This window comes from Martes martes (assembly GCF_963455335.1).
Source record: "Martes martes genome assembly, chromosome: 9".
Taxonomy (NCBI): domain Eukaryota; kingdom Metazoa; phylum Chordata; class Mammalia; order Carnivora; family Mustelidae; genus Martes; species Martes martes.
The window spans coordinates 5,735,340-5,754,249 of record NC_137896.1 but is presented as its reverse complement, the minus strand read 5'-3'; the positions used below and the strand labels follow the sequence as shown (position 1 = coordinate 5,754,249).

Sequence of the window (18,910 nt, the reverse complement as noted above, 5' to 3'; positions counted from 1 at the left end):
TCTGACAAGGTAATAGACCGTCAACTTTCAGGTTCTTTTCTTACTATACAGAGATTATTATTTACTAGAAAAAAAATCTACAAAATAACAGGGAACTTCACTAAATCCTGGCCTTTAATTTGTACTCTTTTTTTCCTAAGATTTTTTTTATTTATTTGAGAGAGAGAGAGAGCATGAGAGGGGGACGGTCAAAGGGAGAAGCAGACTCCCTGCTGAGCAAGGAGCCTGATGTGGGACTCGATCTGGGACTCTGGGATCATGACCTGAGCTGAAGGCAGACGCTTAAGGACTGAGCCACCCAGGTGCCCTAATTGGTACTCTTTATAAGATCCGACAATTCTATTCCCTCTAAATGCTTCAGCTCTGCTAGACTCCCCAGGCTGGAAATGCGCTTGCACCACATTCATGGGACAGTCAGTGAGCAGACTAGCCGGGTCTTGTGGCCTGTCTTTTGGACGTCGTGGTGGTCATTCCCATCAAAGACCACCTAATGGGATGGGCAGAGAGTCTCAGAGACCCTCCTTTTTATCCTACTCTAGAAAGAAACAGGAGCTCTCATCTCAGCTATGTGTCACTTTATCTTCCAAAGACTTGCACGCAGGGGCCTTATCCACTGCCTTATCCACCCAATTCACTCAAAAAGAGGCCAGTGAGCACCTGCCCTGTGCTGGAAGTTGGGGATGCAGTTAGAATGAGGAAGGTGGGGGCGCCTGGGTGGCTCAGTGGGTTAAAGCCTCTGCCTTCGGCTCGGGTCATGATCTCAGGGTCCTGGGATGGAGCCCCGCATCGGGCTCTCTGCTCAGCGGGGAGCCTGCTTCCCTCTCTCTCTCTCTGCCTGCCTCTCTGCCTACTTGTGATCTCTGTCTGTCAAATAAATAAATAAAATCTTAAGGAAAAAAAAAAAAAAGAATGAGGAAGGTGTCCTCTTCTGGAGTCGGTGCTCTAGCCCGGACATAGACACTGAATGGATGATCATCACCTACTTAATGAATTATATGCCAATGTCATCAGTCCTGAAACGGAAAAGCATTGAGCAAAAAAATGGAGAGAACCAGTGTAGTCTGAAGGAGTCTGGGTGTCAAGGAATCCTTCTGCCAAGTAGGGACATCTAAGAGGAGTCTGGAAAGATGAGTGGGTCTGATTCGGCACACAGCTGCGGACTCTCAGGCGGAGGCAGCAGCCTGTGTGAGGGACTCAAGCCCACACAAAGGGTGTGCTCCTGTGGGGCTGATGAGGAAGTGATACCATGAGCCCGGAGATGTGGGCGGGAGTGGGATCTCTCAGGGCCCTGAAGGTCTGGGCAAAGCACGGGCTACGGGGGAGCCGTGGAAAGCTTACAGAGTGGACTACCACATGATCAAAATTGGTATCTCCAAACTCAAGCACGCAGAACAGTGCTGTAGCTCATAAAATTTCAGCCAAGGTCGGCTGCTCTTAACTAAGGAATTTGTAGGTGCCCAAGGGGACACTTCATGAAGTCCCTCACACCCCGGAGGCAATCGGTGTTTATTAGCCCTAACGGGGCTCTCTGCTTTTCCGGGTAACCCGACACACTCACTCTGCCCACAATGGGTGAGCTTTGTGTCACCCCTCTCAGGGGAGGGTTTCAAGGATGGAAGAGGAGAGGCCCACGGGCAGGAATGTCCTTCACAACACACACACCTCTAATGCTTCAGGACTGTGTTCCTTCTTTTTATTATTATTATTTTTTTATTAAAGATTTTTATTTATTTATTTATTTGACAGAGAGAGAGAGAGCTCACAAGCAGGCAGAGAGGCAGGCAGAGAGAGAGGGGGAAGCAGGCTCCCCGCCGAGCAGAGAGCCCGATGCGGGGCCCCATCCCAGGACCCTGAGATCATGACCCGAGCCGAAGGCAGAGGCTCAACCCACGGAGCCACCCAGGCGCCCCATGTGTTCCTTCTTTTTAAAAATGAGTTGATTGCCAAGAATGTGTTTAAAAAAAAAATCTCAAGTTTCCATGACAAAGATTTTAAAACACATGTACCATCCAACCAAGAGCTCGTGCCGAGGGTCATGGGGTGTGAGGAAGTGGGCCGCCTCGTTCACAGTGGATGGAGGCGTACAGGGGTCAGCCGTGCCTGACGGCAATGAGGGCAGGGGGCATCCTAAGGATTTCAGCCCCCTGGGCATTTCCCTGTGGAAATAAATAAGGAGCATTGCAAATATCTAGCGAGAAAGACGATCTTCTCAGCACTGTTTGTAATAACTAAAATCTGGAATTAGCTAGAATGTCCCAGAACCAGGAAGAGCAACCATGTTCACCCTCACAATGGAAAACAGTGTCACTGTTTAAAAGGATACTGAGCGAAGGAAGCTGCTCATGGACATGGAAAAATGTTCCTAACCTACTATTAAGTGAAAAAAAAAAGCAGATTGTAAAACCATGCATGAGGTTTTTAAAACACAACTGACTCTGCGCATAATATGAACGAATCCGAGAGGATTCGAGAGGATCCGAGAGGTGACGACCCCAAGGAATGACAGTGGTTATCTGTGGCAGGCACTTCTGTGTTCTTCTATTTGCTTATCATTACTTTGTACTCTCTCTGTCCTGAACTTTTACTGCTTTTGTAGTAAGAAGAAAGTTCCAGGTACAAAACCTATTCCTGATCTCCTGGGACCTGAATTGCCGTAGATTTAATGCGGGATTATCAGTGTCTGCGTGCAGGACCTCACTCTACTTATGCTTCTTGGATTTACATGCAGTAGTGTTTCTCTAAATGCACAGAGACCTCACTGTGTGCTTAAAACGATACTTTCCCGCAGCTGGACCTCCAATTCCATTTTCGTAACAGAAAGACTTTATGCAAAAAAATAAATAAAAAACAACACTCCCTGACAAACGTAATGGGATAGTGGGTCAATTTGCTTTGTCTTATTTATAAACTGTATGTACTAGGAGCTAATGACTATCAAAGGTATAATTAACTAAATTGAGTCGAAGAAAGAAAAAAGCAACCAGAAGGATAAATACCAAAATGGTCTGAAAAGTTATCTCTGAATGGTGGGATTATGGGTAATTTTCACCTCTTTTTGCTTTTCTGCATTTCCTAATTTTTCTGTGAAAAGCGTTGATTGATGTAGTAACAGGTGGTCACGTTAAAATCCTGAGAAACAAACTGTCTTCTTGTAATTACAGTAAAAAAATCCAGTAAGAAGGAGGCTTACCCATTGCTGTCCCTGAGGCAGGACCACCGTGTGTGTGGCTTACAGGGAGAGAATGAATCTGAGAATTAGGGAGACTGACTGCATTTCTTTCTTTCTTTTTAGGATTTTACTTAGGATTTTACTTATTTTTTAGAGAAAGAGAGAATGAACATGGGTGTGGGGGGGAGGAGAGGGAGAACGACAAACAGACTCCCTTCTGAGCTCAGAGGCCGACACAGGGCTCAACCCCAGGACCCCGAGATCATGACCTGAGCTGAAGGCAGATGCCTAACGCACTGAGCCACCCAGACGCCCCTGACTGGGTTTTGATCCTGGTTGTGTGTCCACAGACTAGTCACTAACTCCTGTGTCTCTCCTTCCTCACTCCCCCGCTAATGAAGGTCGACTGAGCATCTCCCAAGCATCTGAATCTGCATTTGATGTTGGGGACCGAGCAGCAAATAAGGGAGATATAGTCGCAGGAGTCACGGAACTTAGAATCCAGTTCAGGAGAGAAATAACAACAACCAGACAAAGGGCACCGTGATCATTAAGACAGTGACAGCCTTTACCGAGCACCTGCTAACAGCCAGGCTCTGTTCAGTGAGCTTTACGTACATAATAGCCCTTTTCATTCTTGCCACCACCACCCCCCTCCCCGGGAGATATTATCACTAGTCCCATTTAACAGACAAGGAAACTGAGGCCCAGAGAGAGTAGCCAATTTGCTCAAAGGCCCACAGCTAAGAAGTCGCAGAGCCAGGATTTCAATTCAACTACGTGCTCTGCTGCGCTGACCCACGCAGCCCATGGTCGTCACAAATGGAAACAGGGCCCTGAGGGCACATTCAGGAGACTCGACAAGTTAGACTGCCCTGAGGACAGGACGTTTCGCCAGAGTCCCCAAGGATGGGTCGGAATGAATCAGGCAAAGAGTAGGGACAAGAGCCTGTGGGGTCAGGGAAACATTCGAGTGGGTTTCCAAGTCAGTGGCCTTGGCGGAGTGGATGTTGGCAACGGGAATCACAATGAGCTCTTTCTCCTCCCGTCCCCAGACCCTCCTGGCCAGAGCGCTTTTTGACAACCACCCAGACTGCTCCTACGAGCTGGCTTTCTGCAGAGGAGACATCTTGACCATTCTGGAACAAAACGTGCCAGAAAGCGAGGGCTGGTGGAAGTGTTTGCTCCACGGGAGGCAAGGTCTGGCCCCTGCCAACCGCCTCCAAATCCTCCCCGAGGCCCCCGCAGACAGACCCTGTGCCCCTTTCCTGAGAGGCCTGGAAGAACCTCTCGCCGGCTCCGAGGAGACCTACCAGGTGCCCACCCTGCTCAAGCCCCCGACTCCAGGCCCCGTGTACGAGGACATGAGGAGCTGGGTGGAGGGGCCTGCACCCACCACCGCCCAAGTCTACGAATTCCCTGAGCCCCCGGCGGGGGCCAGAATCGTCTGTGAAAAGACTCTGAGCTTTCCGAAACAGGTATGCATGTTTCCAGATAAAACAGATGCGTCGAGGGGTGTGTAACACCCAGGCGCTGACCTCGGCCTTCAGTTCTTGGTGTCCATCAGGAGGAACCATGTGCAAAGTGGGAACCTGGACCCCTTTGACTGGGTGATGACGGGTGGGCTTGTATTGGCCCCCAGTTAGTTTCTTGCTGATATTCTCGGCTCTCCAGTGATTCGCCTCCCACCCCACCCCAGCTCTCCAAGACGCCCATGCTCGGGGGGGAAATCGAATGCTTAGCGGGGGGTGTTTATGAAAGTATTAAGGACCTTTACCATGGCCCTTTGGACACTAGGACTTCTAGTGATGGGTTCAAAGGCAAGAAATTACCCAACAGATTTAACATCTAGATTCCCTTCAGCCAAGAAACTTTCCTTCCAGAATTACTACAGAAATACCCAAGGAGGCAAACATATATTTGAGTGGAGGAGGCCATGGCCATAATAGCATTTTTTGTTATAGGGAAGAATCGAAGACGCCTATATGTTTGTTAATGGAGGGACTGGTTACATAAATGTTTGCAACATACTGGGCACTTGTCGAAAGAAAGATGAAGTCGTTCTAGGAAGCATGCAGAAGGGGAAAAAATAACCATTTAAACAAAACCAACCAAACAAAAACTAAAAAAGAAAAAGAAACCAGATGATCTGTGTGTATATATGTATGTGTGCTCATTCACTGACTAAGGTTCCCTTAGGAAGTGGAGTTGGTCACTCGTATGGTCCCTGTGCCGGCGACTCTGCCTGGCTTGGGGCGAGTGCCCAGTCAAGGAGCAGGGAGATGAGAAAGTTGGTTTGTGTGTTATATACAGTATATATGACATCAGCAATTTTCAAAAATAGCAATTAAAAAGAAACAGAGAAAAAGAAGCACTAGATAAATGCAAAACGAAAAAAAAAATTTTTTAAGATTTTATTTATTTATTTGAGAGACAGAGATCACAAGCAGGCAGAGAGGCAGGCAGAGAGAGAGGGGGAAGCAGGCTCCCTGCTGAGCAGAGAGCCCGATGTGGGGCTCAATCCCAGGACCCTGAGATCATGACCTGAGCTGAAGGCAGAGGCTTTAACTCACTGAGCCACCCAGGCGCCCCAGAAAAATAATTTTTTTTAATGGAAAGGAATTTAAAGAAGAAAGGAGAAAAACAATGGATTACTGTCCCCAGGCCTAGGCCTTGAGGAGGTGTTAAACAAGCAAACAGAGTTATGTGGTCTTGGGTCACTGTGGGGATTTCCTGCAGTTTGGTCTCACCTGGCCTGAGCTCAGAGCAGGGATCCTGGCAAGGTCTGTGTCTAGGACGGCCCCCACCCCCACCCCGCCCTGTCCCCCGATGTATGAGCTGGGGACCCTGGGAAGGTCTTGCTAGCCTTTCCCACAGCACCTCCAACCATGGAAAGGTGTTGATTTCTTTTCTTTCCTTTCTTTTTTTAAATTTGAAGGTGTTTTGTTTTGGTTTGGTTTCAGATTTTATTTATTTGAGAGAGAGAGAGAGAGCATGAGAAGGGGGAGGGTCAGAGGGAGAAGCAGACCTCCTGCTGAGCAGGGAGCCGGATGTGGGACTCGATTCCGGGACTCCAGGATCATGACCTGAGCCAAAGGCAGTCGCTTAACCAACTGAGCCACCCAAGTGCCCTGAAAGGTGTGGTTTTCTTAAAATATTTTGAATACTTCAGATTTTCTAACCCCCGGGGCTGCCAGACAGAGAAGTAGACATTTGTGCACAAAACAGCTGTGGTTCAGAGGGGCTGACTACAAAGCCCCATGGGAAGCTGGTCAAGCCTTCTGCAGCGGCCCACGAGGCGGCCCCGGGACAGCTGGCCCGCCCGGCTGCTGCTGGAGCAGCTGACTCAGAGCGGGGGCCTTGGTGGTGGGTCCTCCCCCGACAAGTGGCCTCTGCTGAAGTTAATTTGGGCTTCCCCCTCTCCCTAAAAGGCAAACGGGGGCTGCGTCTGCTGTTCACCAGGTGGCCCTGACACCTGAGCCCCGGGCAGGCTCCTACCACTTGAATGTTTGCTAAATGAATGAAGTGACCGTGGAGCCCAGCTTCTAGACGGGCATCACGATAAAGAGAAGGATGCGTTTACTCTCTCAGCCTAACTCAGCACAGGGTCAGGGCATTGGCTGGGAGATGTGCCCTTGACATGAAGCGTGTCTGTGATGGGAGTCCTCCCCTGTGCACGGCTGCGGCCGTGGGCAGAAACCACAGCCCGATGGGGGAATTCAGAAACCAGGGGCTCTTGAGGTGGACTCAGTAAAACACCTGGGGAACTTTCCTGCCTTTCTCTCCTGTTTCCGTTTCCTCCGTGGCTGCCCCATCGACATTTCCGCTCCCTCCTCCCCAACATTGTGTTTGTATCACCTTCTCTGTGCTTGGGAGGGGGGGTCTCTGAGAGCAAGAGATGCCACCTGTGGTTTGGAAATCAGCAGTACCAGAGGTCACCTGGCTTGTGGGGCAGCCACCGCCAGGCTGGGAGAGTGGACCCGTCCCAACACCCCTCTGTACCTTTCTGTCTTGCCCATTTCTAAGGGCTCCTCAAAGTTGTGCCTTCTAGTGATTCTAAATAATTCCACTCCTTCTACCCCAAGAAGGAAGGAGCTAGAAGGAGTGGATGAAACCCAGTTTGGAAGCTTCTGCTCCACAGTTGAGGCAGACCTCCCTGCCCCGTCCGTGCAGTCGGGGGGTAACTCAGCAAATCTGGCCACTAGCTTTGAGCCGTTTTTCAACGGGCAGTTCACAGGCTGGAACCTGCCCAGGTGACCCATTTCACAGACTGCCCTTAGCCCTGCATGGACGACCACTAGGTTAAGGTTAGCCAAAAATTAAAAACCAAGAAAGTGAAAATACGTCCCTTTTCTCGAGTTCTCTAATCAAGGAATCCACGTGTCAGGATCAGACGTCTGTGTTGCTGGAAGAGACTGCGGTGGGTCTTGAGAACAACTCATCATGTTACGAACAAGGGAACCAATTCCCAGGGAGTTCACCCAAGCTTCCCTGCACCCGTGCGTGGCTGCCAATGCCCCTGGACTCGGCTTGCCCTTGCGCTGCCTTTTCCTAACTCGGTGGCTGACGCTATCTCTTCTTCGCAATTAGCTTTTTACTGAGACGTAACCTCCAGACCCTAAGGGGGTAGCTTAGTCACAAGGATCCAGATGGAGAAACAGAACAAAAGCAGCCCCCAGAAACCCCTCACGATTTCTCCTGGTCACTTCCTCTAGGGGAACCACTGGCTTGAGCTTTGTTGTACTTTTTATTCCAACTTCCTTAATAGAACATGCTGGCCTGACTTTTTTTTTTTTTTTTATCACCATACAAAGAACCCATTTGATGTTGGTTTGCATTCAGAAAGGGGAATCTTTTGTATTTCAAGTAAAAAGGGTCCAACTTCCTGGTGGAATTATTCTCAGACCCACTAGTTCCTGAACCGGAGTTTCCTTCTGTGCCCCTAAACCTTTTGAAATCGTGGTTCTAAAACATGTTCCTTAATTGAGTGCCACCTTGAACCTCTGTGTTCCAAGAAACACTGGGCATTTCTGAGCCAGCTTCCTCCACCCGAAATTCCACACCCAGGAAAACCCCTCTGTTCTCTGTGGATGGTCTCCCCATAAAGGCAGCTACAGAAAGACAAGGGGCTTGGGGTCTTAGGGGGTAAGAGGCAGTGGGAGTGCATTTGGAAAAGCTCTGTGGTAGGGGAGAGCTTGGGGTGTCAGGACAAGCCAGAGGTGGAGGTGACGGCCCATGGCCCTTTGTATACCGAGGCCTGTCTTGACGGGCTCTCTGCAAAACAGGGCAGTGCGTCAAGGGTCAGCCTCAGCCCAGACTGCAAAGCAGACTGCTCTCTCCTTGGGATGGGGTACAAGGGAAATGTCCCATCTGATACCCCACATCACAAGCTCCACGTTGGGGACGGAAAGCGAGCCTGCTTCTCTCACGAGAGCGGGATGTTCTCTTCTCACTGACGTGACTTCAGTCTCCTGTGCTCTGGAGAGTCCAGGATTTTAGAGAACCAACTTTCTCTGTGAGTACGGAAGCAGTCATCACTCGCAGGAAGGTTGTTTGGACACTTGACAGCTGTGTTGTGGGGAGGAATGTCTGCCTGTTTGCTTTGCACCTGCTTTATCTGCATCCATTATTCCAGCCTGATGGGTGGTGGGACCCACTGGTCCCCCACCTCTGCCTCAAGCTGTGCACTTTCTTTCACCCAAAACGAGCAAATAAATAAGAAGATACTTGCATTTCCTTCATGCCATGCAGGGTCGCCCTGGTGAACAAAGGGACTCTGCCACCTGCCCTCCCCATCTGCACAGACTCAGGTCCTCACCAGCCACGCCATCCAATTCAGGGACAGGTTCCTGGGGACCCGATGGGAAATGCAGGCTCCCTCTGCCAGCCTCTCCGGACTTGACTCTTTCCTCTCCTCAAGGCCCTGTCTTGCTTTCCAGCCTGTGTCCTGCCTGTGTCCACACCTTATTCCTCCCCGATTAGACCCTGACCCTGGCAGACAGCACCCATTCTCCTATAAAATCACCCATTCCCGGGCCCCTCCTGGAAACGTCCTTGTTTGAGAGAGGTCTGATGTGGAGCTGGGCGACCGTATCATTTTGAAGCTCTCCCCGAGGTGGTTTCCCTGGCCAAGTCTGGAAGCTTCGGCCCGGGAGCAGCCAGCGTGGTACCCGACGCGGGGACATTCTCGATTTCTGGAGGATTCACTGGAGTCCAGTGACAGACACAGCCACCATGGCTGAGGACCACCCTTGGTCTCGTCTCCTCCTGCTGCCCCATCGACTCTCATCCCCAGCGACACGTCCTGTGAGAGGCCCCTGCTCCCTCTCCACCCCCACAAGTCCCTCCACTTTACACCCCTGGACCCCCATCTGCCTGTCCCGTGCACCACGGCGGCCCCTGCGGCATCAGATGAATAGTTAACACCCCAGACTCGAATCACAGTCTCGATCCCTCGAGAACATCAGAATCACCTGGGAAATTCCCTGATACGGCAGATTCCCAGGCTCCCCGGCAGGACTGAGACCCCAGTACCCCGGATGCGGGGCCCGGGAATCTGCATTCTAGCCCGCTTCCCAGGCGGGGCTGACGCAGGCAGCTGTGGGCACCCCGCCACCACGGGGTCTCCCCTCCCACCGCCCAGGCCCGCCGGTCGGGGGTGGGGCACAGGGACGGGGCCTCTGCGCTGTCGGGGCTGCCTTTGTTGTGCGAGGCCAGCTTGGAACTAGATCTGCGGACTCTGCTCTGACGTCTCCTTCCCTCGCTCTTCTCTCTCCAAGGCCCTCTTCACGATGCCCAGACCTGCTCGGGCCTCGTTGCCAACGCTGCCTTCCCAGGTGTACGACGTGCCGGCCCAGAGCCGGGGTCCCCCAGCCCTGAAGGTGAGTGTCGGCCTGGCCCGGCTGTGGGGTTCCCCCAGGCAGGCAGATTGCTTTTCCGCATTCGGGCAAGCTCCGCCCCGCCTCTCCTTTCCCCGCACCTGCCCCCTCCCCGGCCCCGCCCCACCCCGTGGCTGAGAGTCTCTTACCCACAGGTGCCAGGTTCCCAGGGGGCTCCTCCCTGGGGTCGGGGGGGGTCGGGGGGGGGTCGGGGGGGTCGGGGGGGTTCGGGGGGTCGGGGGGGTCGGGGGTCGGGGGGTCGGGGGGGTCGGGGGGTCGGGGGGGGTCGGGGGGGGTCGGAGGTCGGGGGGGGTCGGGGGACGGGGGGGGTGGGCTGGTCATCTCCAGCCTCAGCCTCCTGAGATGTCCCACCTCCTGGCCTGGCTCTTGCTCCGGCTCCCGTGTGATCCGCCTCTGGCCGGTGGATGAGCACACTCGCTCCCTTCCCCAGGACACACGCTGGCAGGGTCCCAGCAGAACGAGGCGGCCTTGGGCACAAAAGTCTTAAATAAAGACACGCGTGCAGGACTCACCTCACCTCACCCCGGCCCTCTTGACCCTATCTTTACTGAAAATGGTGACATTTTGTTCACCCTGAGTTTTTCACATTGTGATTTTTTAAATGTCGCATTCCATTATTATTTATCTTGATGACCAAGAATTTGGGGGACCCCCCTCAACTCTTGTGGCCATGTTCTTCACCCTGATCCCTGCCCAGGAACAGGCCATGCCCAGAACGGCCATCGGATTCTCACCCTAACCTTTGCCCAAGCCGGAGGCAGCCCCTGTGCACATCGACCCCACGGCCACGTGGCACAGTTCTTCACTGAAGTTCCCGATGGTGCCTTTTCCACTCCGTTGGAGGGGAAGGAAATGCATCCCACCCTTCCCCAGTGAGGAGGAATCAGTGGGAAACTCATGGGTCAGCTTTCTCCAAAGAAAACCCCTCTCCAGAGTCTAGCTCTTGCTTTCTTTTTTTTTTTTTTTTTTTAAATATTTTATTTATTTACTTGTCAGAGAGACAGAGAAAGAGCAGAAGCAGGGGAAGCAGCAGGCAAAGGGAGAAGCGGGCTCCCCGCTGAGCAAGGAGCCTGACGTGGGACTCGATCCCAGGACTCTGAGATCATGACCTGAGCCAAAGGCAGACGCTTCACCGACAGAGTCCCAAGAAGGCGTCTTTTTAAAGCACAAAGTCCACATTGTTGAAAACAGAACTACATAAACTTCCACCATGCGGACATCATGACCAAAAGCCCCAAATTCCTTGGTGATTTCCGTTTTCATTTGGAAACAAAACAAAACAAAAACAAAAACAAAAAAAAAACTGCTGGTGTGGGCAGAGTTTGTGATGTGCGTCCATCAGGAAGGAAAAATCCAAGTTATCCTTTTCTGTCTTTCCCCAGGAGCCAGAGAAGAGGCAATTATATGATATTCCCCCCAGCCCCCAGAAGGCGGGACTTGGTCCCTCGGCCAGCCAACCGAGTGTGAGTATGACGAGGCACAGAGATTTGACGCTGGGAACATGGGAGCATCCTCTGGGATGTTTTATTAGCCTGGTCAGATTGGGAAGGGAAATTCCTCATAGTAGAACTGATTTCATTTGAAACCCCCGATGGCAGCGGTGTTCAGGAACAAGGTGAGCAATGTGGTTTGGGCAAGTCCTCTACCTTCTCTGTGCCTCAATTTCTCTTGAGGGACTAATGCGAGCATTGAGCTAATCCCCGCAGACGACCCAGTACAGGTGTAGTGCTCGGCACGGAGCAGAAGCTCAGTAGATCTTAGTAGATCTTAGGTAAATGCCTCCTCCTCTCCCTCTCCCTCTCCTCCTCTTGACTTGGTTAGTCTCTGAATCTCCACTTCCTGCTGACAAAGAGCAGAACTCTGTACAGGGTCACATGTAGTTGTTATTGCTGAATTTTTTTAAAGTTTGGCTCTGGCTCCAAAATGTCCTAGTAATAGTATATTCATCCTGACAAATAATTATACCTAACCAATAAAGGCCTTCCTCCTCCTCTTCCTCTCCCTCCCCCTTCCCCTCCCCCTCCTCCTCCTCCTTCTTCTTCATCTCAGAGATATGCTGTGTTAAGGTAGATTTTTATTTGTTTATAGGGGACATGCCTTGATTTGAAAATCTGGAATCCACGTTCATCGTTGAATTGTCACCCATTTACAGTACATTATACCCACTCCCAAGTGTTCTGGGGGAGGCCTTACAAAAGAGAAGTCATCTCCGCAGTATCATGAGGAATGCAGAGGAGGTTGTTAGAGGGAAAGGAAAGGGTCAGGTGGCCACGTAGAACAGAAGGACTAGTTTGCGCAAAATGAACCATAGTGGGCTAAGGGAGCACTGTGGGTTGAGGGGAAGGTGAACCACCAGGGTGACTGGACCCCTAAGGAGGCTGGTGCCTGCCATGGTGGGGAGGCTTCAAGGTGGGTACTACTGGATAAGGAAGGGCCTTGAGTGATCATGACAATGGGGAGCCACTGTAGTTGCTTGAGGAGGGGAGCGACAATCAGATTTCTGAGAAGTGCAGTACCCGGCACTTAGTAGGCCCTCAGTGTGATGTACGCTTGTCACATGAGTTGCTCAAATCCTCTTTCTATTGCTTCTGACCTGGGCACTTTTGTGTGGTTCTTCACAGGGACAGAGTGCTCCCCTGACGTCAGCGATCGCCGTGAGGCGAGGTGGCTACAACACGTTACCAAGCCCCCAGAAATCAGAATGGATTTATGACTCGCCAGTGTCTCCAGAAAAAGCCGACGGCAGAAATGCATCTCTGAGCAGCTTTGTGGAAGAGTCAGAGCCCCACCGTCCCCTGGGGTACATGTCCAGCTTCCAGAATCCTCTGAACAGCAGAGCAAGGTCCCACTATCCGCACCTGCATAAAAACGTGCCCATGCAGAAAAAACTCAGCCTCCCCGAAATTCCTTCCTATAAAGCCCTGGCACCCAGGGACACATTTCCCTTGGACGAGGGTGCTGGCTACAAGGTGCCTTCAAGCTTTCTGATCCCCCGGGTGGAGCAGCAGAACACCAAGCCGAACATCTACGACATCCCTAAAGCGGCACCGAGCGACCCTCAGGCGGTGAACGAGCCGGGGAGAGTCGGCGGGGCTCCGGAGAACGCCGCGGACCGCAGCTCCTCCTGGTTCTCGGGCCGGGCCCCCTCGCTGTCTCCGGACCCGGACCGGCTCTCCATTTCCAGCTCTGACAGCAGAGCCAGCGTGGTCTCCTCGTGCTCCTCCACGTCCACGGACTCCTCGTCTGGCTCCTGCTTGGAGGAGTCAGGAAAGGAGCTCTCCTTGGACCCGGACTTGGCCAGAGAGACCGTCGAGGCTCTGCAGCACGAGGTGGCCAGCTCTGTCGCCAGCCTGATGGTCTTTGTCAGCAGGAAGTGGAGGTTCCGAGACTACCTGGAGCCCAACCTCAGCGCCATCCGCAGCGCTGCAGACCGCGTGGAAGAATCCTTGAGAGCGTTCCTGGATTTTGCCCACGGGGTCCGTGGCACCGCCTGTAACCTCAGCGATACGAACCTTCAGGCCAGGATTAGGGACCAGCTACAGACCATCTCCAACGCCTACCAGACCCTGCTTGGGACAAAGGAAAGCCTGGATAGCTGCCAGTGGTCCTTGGAAGTCCTTGTGACGGACAAAGTCCAAAACAGCCCAGATGACCTCGAGCGATTTGTCATGGTGGCACGGATGGTTCCAGAAGACATCAAGAGGTTTGCCTCCATTGTCATTGCCAATGGGAAGCTCCTTTTCAAACAGAACTGTGAAAAGGAAGATACCTTGCAAATGACCCCCAATGGACAACTGAAACTTGCAAAATGCATCCAGCTTCCCCAAAGGGAAATTGAACCGTACGAAAGAAGTACTTCTTTTAATCAACGAAAGGAAAATGAACACTCCCCTGAGTTACTAAAGAAAAATGGGACAGTTATGTGTGAACCGGTGAGTTCAGGGTGGTATAAATATAAGGAGGCTTTCGAATTTTATCTGGAGTGGTCGCCCATCAGTTAGATGCTAAGAATCTTTCACTAACTGTTAGATAGTTCAATAATTGGATATTGAAAGATACTCATCTTTCAATAATTTTTGAGAGACATTGGTTCCATTTTTTAAAAAAATAAAATTCATGAAAGTAATGTTCTAAATGAAATCTTATTAAGAAGTAAGACTAAGGGGCGGCCTGGGTGGCTCAGTGGGTTAAATCCTCGGCCTTCGGCTCAGGTCATGATCCCAGGGTTCTGGGATCGAGCCCCGTATCGGGCTCTCGGCTCAGCAGGGAGCCTGCTTCCCTTCCTCTCTCTCTGCCTGCCTCTCTGCCTACTTGTGATCTCATCTGTCAAATAAATAAATAAAATATTAAACAAAAAAAAAAGAAGTAAGATTAAACACTTCAATATTAAGGCACATAAGATGTCTTCTGGAAAGCCCCGTGGGGTTTATCCCCAATACTAGGGTTAGGAAGGACTTTGAAAACCTTTTGAAATCTGTTCCTTGAGCCCCTTTTTTTAATCTCACCACCCAGTTTCCTTGCATTTTTGAAAGCTGTTGATTTAGTCATTGTTTTTGTGTTTCTTAGAAACAGAAGAGGAAGTGTAAACACCCTTCCAACTGCCTATGGTCTTAGCAGCTTCCAGACTGCCGCTACTGTTAGAAATTCTTTGCTGCATGAGTTTGGACTCTGTAGAAAAAGAACCTCTCGTTCAAGGATTGCAAGAGCCAAGGGGCATGGCCCGTAACCTGGGAATAATGTGACTTGGCCCTTTTAGCCCCAGTCTTGCATAGTATTTTGTTAAAAGGCCTGCTGGTTAATGTCACAGCTTTCGCACGTTCTAGAGAAGCTAGAAATTTGGGTATTTCTCATTCCCTAATTTTAAAATACAGACATAGATATAAAGAGGTATAATATACATAAATATAAATATATATATAATTTTTTTTAAAACTCCTGTGTCCTTGTATCAAGCCGTGTTGATAGGCAAAATTCAGTCCTTGGTCTTGCAAAGTCTCCCTTGTTGAAAAAAGGCATCAGCCCTCTGAAACTAATATCCTAATATACTACATGCTAATTAATTGATTTTTTTAAAGATTTTATTTATTTATTTGACAGACAGAGATCACAAGTAGGCAGAGAGGCAGGCAGAGAGAGAGGAGGAAGCAGGCTCCCTGCTGAGCAGAGAGCCCGATGCGGGACTTGATCCCAGGACCCTGGAATCATGACCTGAGCCAAAGGCAGAGGCCCCAACCCACTGAGCCACCCAGGCGCCCCTAATTAATTGATTTTAATTTAAAAAAGGCATCTGGAGGCAGAACCACTGACAAAAATATAAAGAGAAATGTTCAAGTTTTTAAAAATGGACTTAAATACTTCTGTACAGAGGTGCCTGGGTGACTCAGTGGGTTAAAGCCTCTGCCTTCAGCTCAAGTCATGATCCCAGGGTCCTGGGATCAAGCCCCACATCGAGCTCTCTGCTCAGCAGGGAGCCTGATTCCTCCTCTCTCTCTCTCTCTCTGCCTCTCTGCCTACTTGTGATCTCTGTCTGTCAAATAAATAAATAAAATCTTTGGAAAAAAATACTTCTGTACAGTGTAAAAACCGCTCACATTGGTAATTGGAAGGGATTTCATTTTTCAGAAGTTGTCTAACCTAGAAGAGACAGAAAAACCCATCTCAGAAGGAAGGTTGGATGAAAACAAAAACTTGGAAGGACAGGTAAGTGATAGCGCTGTGTCTCCCAGACTTCTGACTCGCGCACTTTATCCCTCGAGAGATGCCCCTGCTATGAACAAGCCAGCATGCTAGTCATTACCCCCTTGGGAGTAGCTGTTTTTGTGACAGTTTTTCCTGTTTGCGGTAGAAGGAGCCCTGAACAAGTCCAGTGAGCCCCAGGATGTGGAGCCCGAGTCTTGAACCATCGGTGACATAGTTCTCGGCTGTCTGCAGGTTGATCACGGGTGGGACTGACCTCACCTTTGGTAGCTTGGACTCCCATTCCCTTTGACATCCTCTTTTAATGCTTCTGATTACAGTAGAAAAGATATTTTGGTTTGGAGCTTGTGTATTATCAACACCTTTTTGACACTTGATGTTTCTTTCTTTCTTTTTTTTTTTTTTAGCCAAAGATGTTATCATTGTACTTATTTTTATTGCTTACCTTCTACTGGTGGCAAATGACAATGATTTTCCAGTTACCAGTTTGAAGCATTTCCATTAAACGAATATAAGTAAAACCAGTGAATTCCTTTAAAGACAAAGATGAAGCAAGTCAGGTTAAAAGGGAGCCAAAAAGGGCATAACTTGGGAAAGTTGTCTGAGTACCGGAAACCTGGGATCAGTGAACCAGATCGGCTCCCCGGCTGGGGGCGGGTGGGGGGTGGAGGAGGGGAGGATGGCTGTCTCATGCCATGGACAAGATCGTTCCTTTCCTCGGGGGCAAACTGGGACAAGGACCCCAGGCTGGAAGTCCTAGGTCAGGGAGCCAGCATGGTCAGATCCTGGGGAGGGCTCTCCTCTGTCTTCTCCTGTCCTCTCATGCAGAGAGCAGAGAAGGGAAGTGACCTCTGACAAGGGCACTAATCCCATCATGAGGCCCCACCCAAATGGCCTCATCCAATCCCAGGTACCTTCCACGGGCTCATCTCCTACTACCATCATGTTATGGGGTGGAGTTTCAACAAAGGGAGGGGAGGCACACAAAAAATCAGATCCTCACACTGTCAGTGCTTCCAGGCTATGAATTTTGAGATGGAAGGTGGATGAGAGAGAGCAATTTAACGAAAAGACTTAGCGGGCTCGACTTAGAGCTCTGGCTCTTCGTTTTGCTAAATGAATGACCATGTTAGATGCTGAGAAACTTTCAACAGTGCCTAGGCTTTGGGAAGACACTGGTTCCATATTTTGGAAAATACAACTCATGGAAGTAAAATTCTAGATGAAATCTTATCAGAAATTTGGAGAAATATCATAACATTAAAGGAGCTAGGTGAACATACTTGAATTTCTTCTAGAAATTTTGGGGGCTCAGGTTTACTGCTGATAACAGAATTAGTAAAGATTTTTCTTAAATCCCTTAAAGTCTGTTCTTCGAGTAGATGTTAAAATCTCACCATCAAGTCTTCTTTTATTTTTTTAAAGTTATAGATTTAGACATTGTCTAATGTTTTGTCTAATGGAATGGGCTGCTAATGGTTTTTTGGGAGTACTGAATAAGATTTTATATACTTAACATGTGAAATTATATAGACAACACTATATGTAAGATTGTATATATAAATACTATAGTTCATATGTTAACAGTGCTTTGAAAAGATTAATTTGTTAGGCAGATGGTGCACTGCAGAGCTTCCCAAACAAAACTGTGTTTTTTCTTAAAAAAAGTCTAGAAAATTGAGCAAATGAGGAAACGGGAGACAACCACAGCCTGGGGATCAAATCTGTCTCTTACCAATAGTTTTCTTCCCTTTTCCAGAATCCTAGCTCCCTCATCCTGCAGCCTTTGAGTCAGCAGAACACTGAGAAGAGATTCCAACTTTCTGAACACTGTCGGCTCTATTTCGGGGCTCTCTTCAAAGCCATCAGCGTATTTAACCACAGCCTCAGCAACCGCCAGCCCCCCGAGATCTTCATCACACAGAGCAAGCTGGTCATCATGGTGGGGCAGAAGCTGGTGGACACGCTGTGCAAGGAGACCCAGGAGAGGGACGTGCGCAACGAGATTCTCTGCGGCAGCAGTCACCTGTGCAGCCTGCTCAAGAACCTCGCGCTGGCCACCAAGCATGCCGTGCTCAAGTACCCCAGCCCCGCAGCCCTGGGGCACCTCCAGGCCGAGGTCCAGAAGCTGGAGCAACACACTCGGCAATTCAGAGGGACGTTAGAATGAGCCTCCTTCCCCCTCTTTCTCCTTGTTAACCTCTTAGCCTCAGCTTTCCCAGCCTGACATGTGCAACTCTGTCCTACAGGCAAAGCCAACCTGGGGACGCACCAATGAGTACACGCTGGTATTATCAAGTGGCTAAACAACCCCAGGACATTGACTTAGCCCAGAGAGGTCCAGGTATTAAGTAAGAACTTTGCGGAGTTTTTAGCATAGCCTGTGGGGTCAGCGTACGCAGGGATGTTGTAGAAACCAATTTTATATTGGTCAAATGTATGCCCGCCTTAAAATCATTCATCCAGTACTTATTTATTGGGCATCTACTTATGTCAGATTCTAGGTGCTGGGCATATAGCCGTGAATCAGAGAACTTGCCCTCAGGGAGCTTACAGTCTAGTGGGGAGATAGACGATCAGTGATGAAGAATTACATGCACAAATTGTCAGGTGTTAGCGAGACAGTAAAGGAGGAGAGACTTATTCTCAAATGATGAGTTTCTGTTGCGTCCATTAGCAAATGTGATAAGTTTTTCATTTTGAATTAAGTCTGTAAGATTTGGTACAAATTATGTACCTGCATCTTATACAACATATATATATATATGCTATTTTACCTTAACTGTGTTAAAGATACACCTTATATTTACAACATAACGTGTTCTGTTGGGTTCCTTATTAATTTATTTTGTATATAATAGTCTATGTTGATAAATTCAGTATGTTTACTCAGAAAAGGCTCGTATTACAACAGTTGCCGATCTGTGACCATTTGTAATGTTATGTAAATATAATCGTGAACTGAAACATTCTTTGTAGCAATCCTCTCTTTGGAAAAGTTGGTGATCCATGTCACCCAGGTTCTGATATCAAAGCGAAGCCACCCATGTTTACTTTTCTTATTCAAATGTTTCTCCCCAAAGTGTGCAAGGAGATGCCATAGAGGCCAGGTGCTCATGCACGAGGCTAGTGCGGCAAAAACAAA

General features: G+C 49.6%; 1 protein-coding gene across 3 annotated transcripts in view; it reads left to right on the top strand.

Annotated features, from left to right (window-relative positions):
• CASS4 (Cas scaffold protein family member 4) overlaps positions 1 to 17,935 on the top strand; it is a gene marked incomplete at both ends in the record, with an annotated part of 33,985 nt that extends 16,050 nt beyond the window's left edge. Inside the window, 5 exons of one of the 3 annotated variants that reach the window (XM_080814653.1) lie at positions 4,225 to 4,485; positions 9,949 to 10,050; positions 11,451 to 11,531; positions 12,690 to 14,000; positions 17,525 to 17,935. In XM_080814653.1, coding sequence (XP_080670779.1) covers positions 4,225 to 4,485; positions 9,949 to 10,050; positions 11,451 to 11,531; positions 12,690 to 14,000; positions 17,525 to 17,935 — 2,166 coding nt within the window. Of the gene's footprint in view, positions 1 to 4,224; positions 4,648 to 9,948; positions 10,051 to 11,450; positions 11,532 to 12,689; positions 14,001 to 17,524 lie in introns of all 3 variants that reach the window. The other 2 variants (XM_080814652.1, XM_080814654.1) reach the window with 2 other exon arrangements.
• Between the last annotated feature and the right edge of the window lie 975 nt (positions 17,936 to 18,910).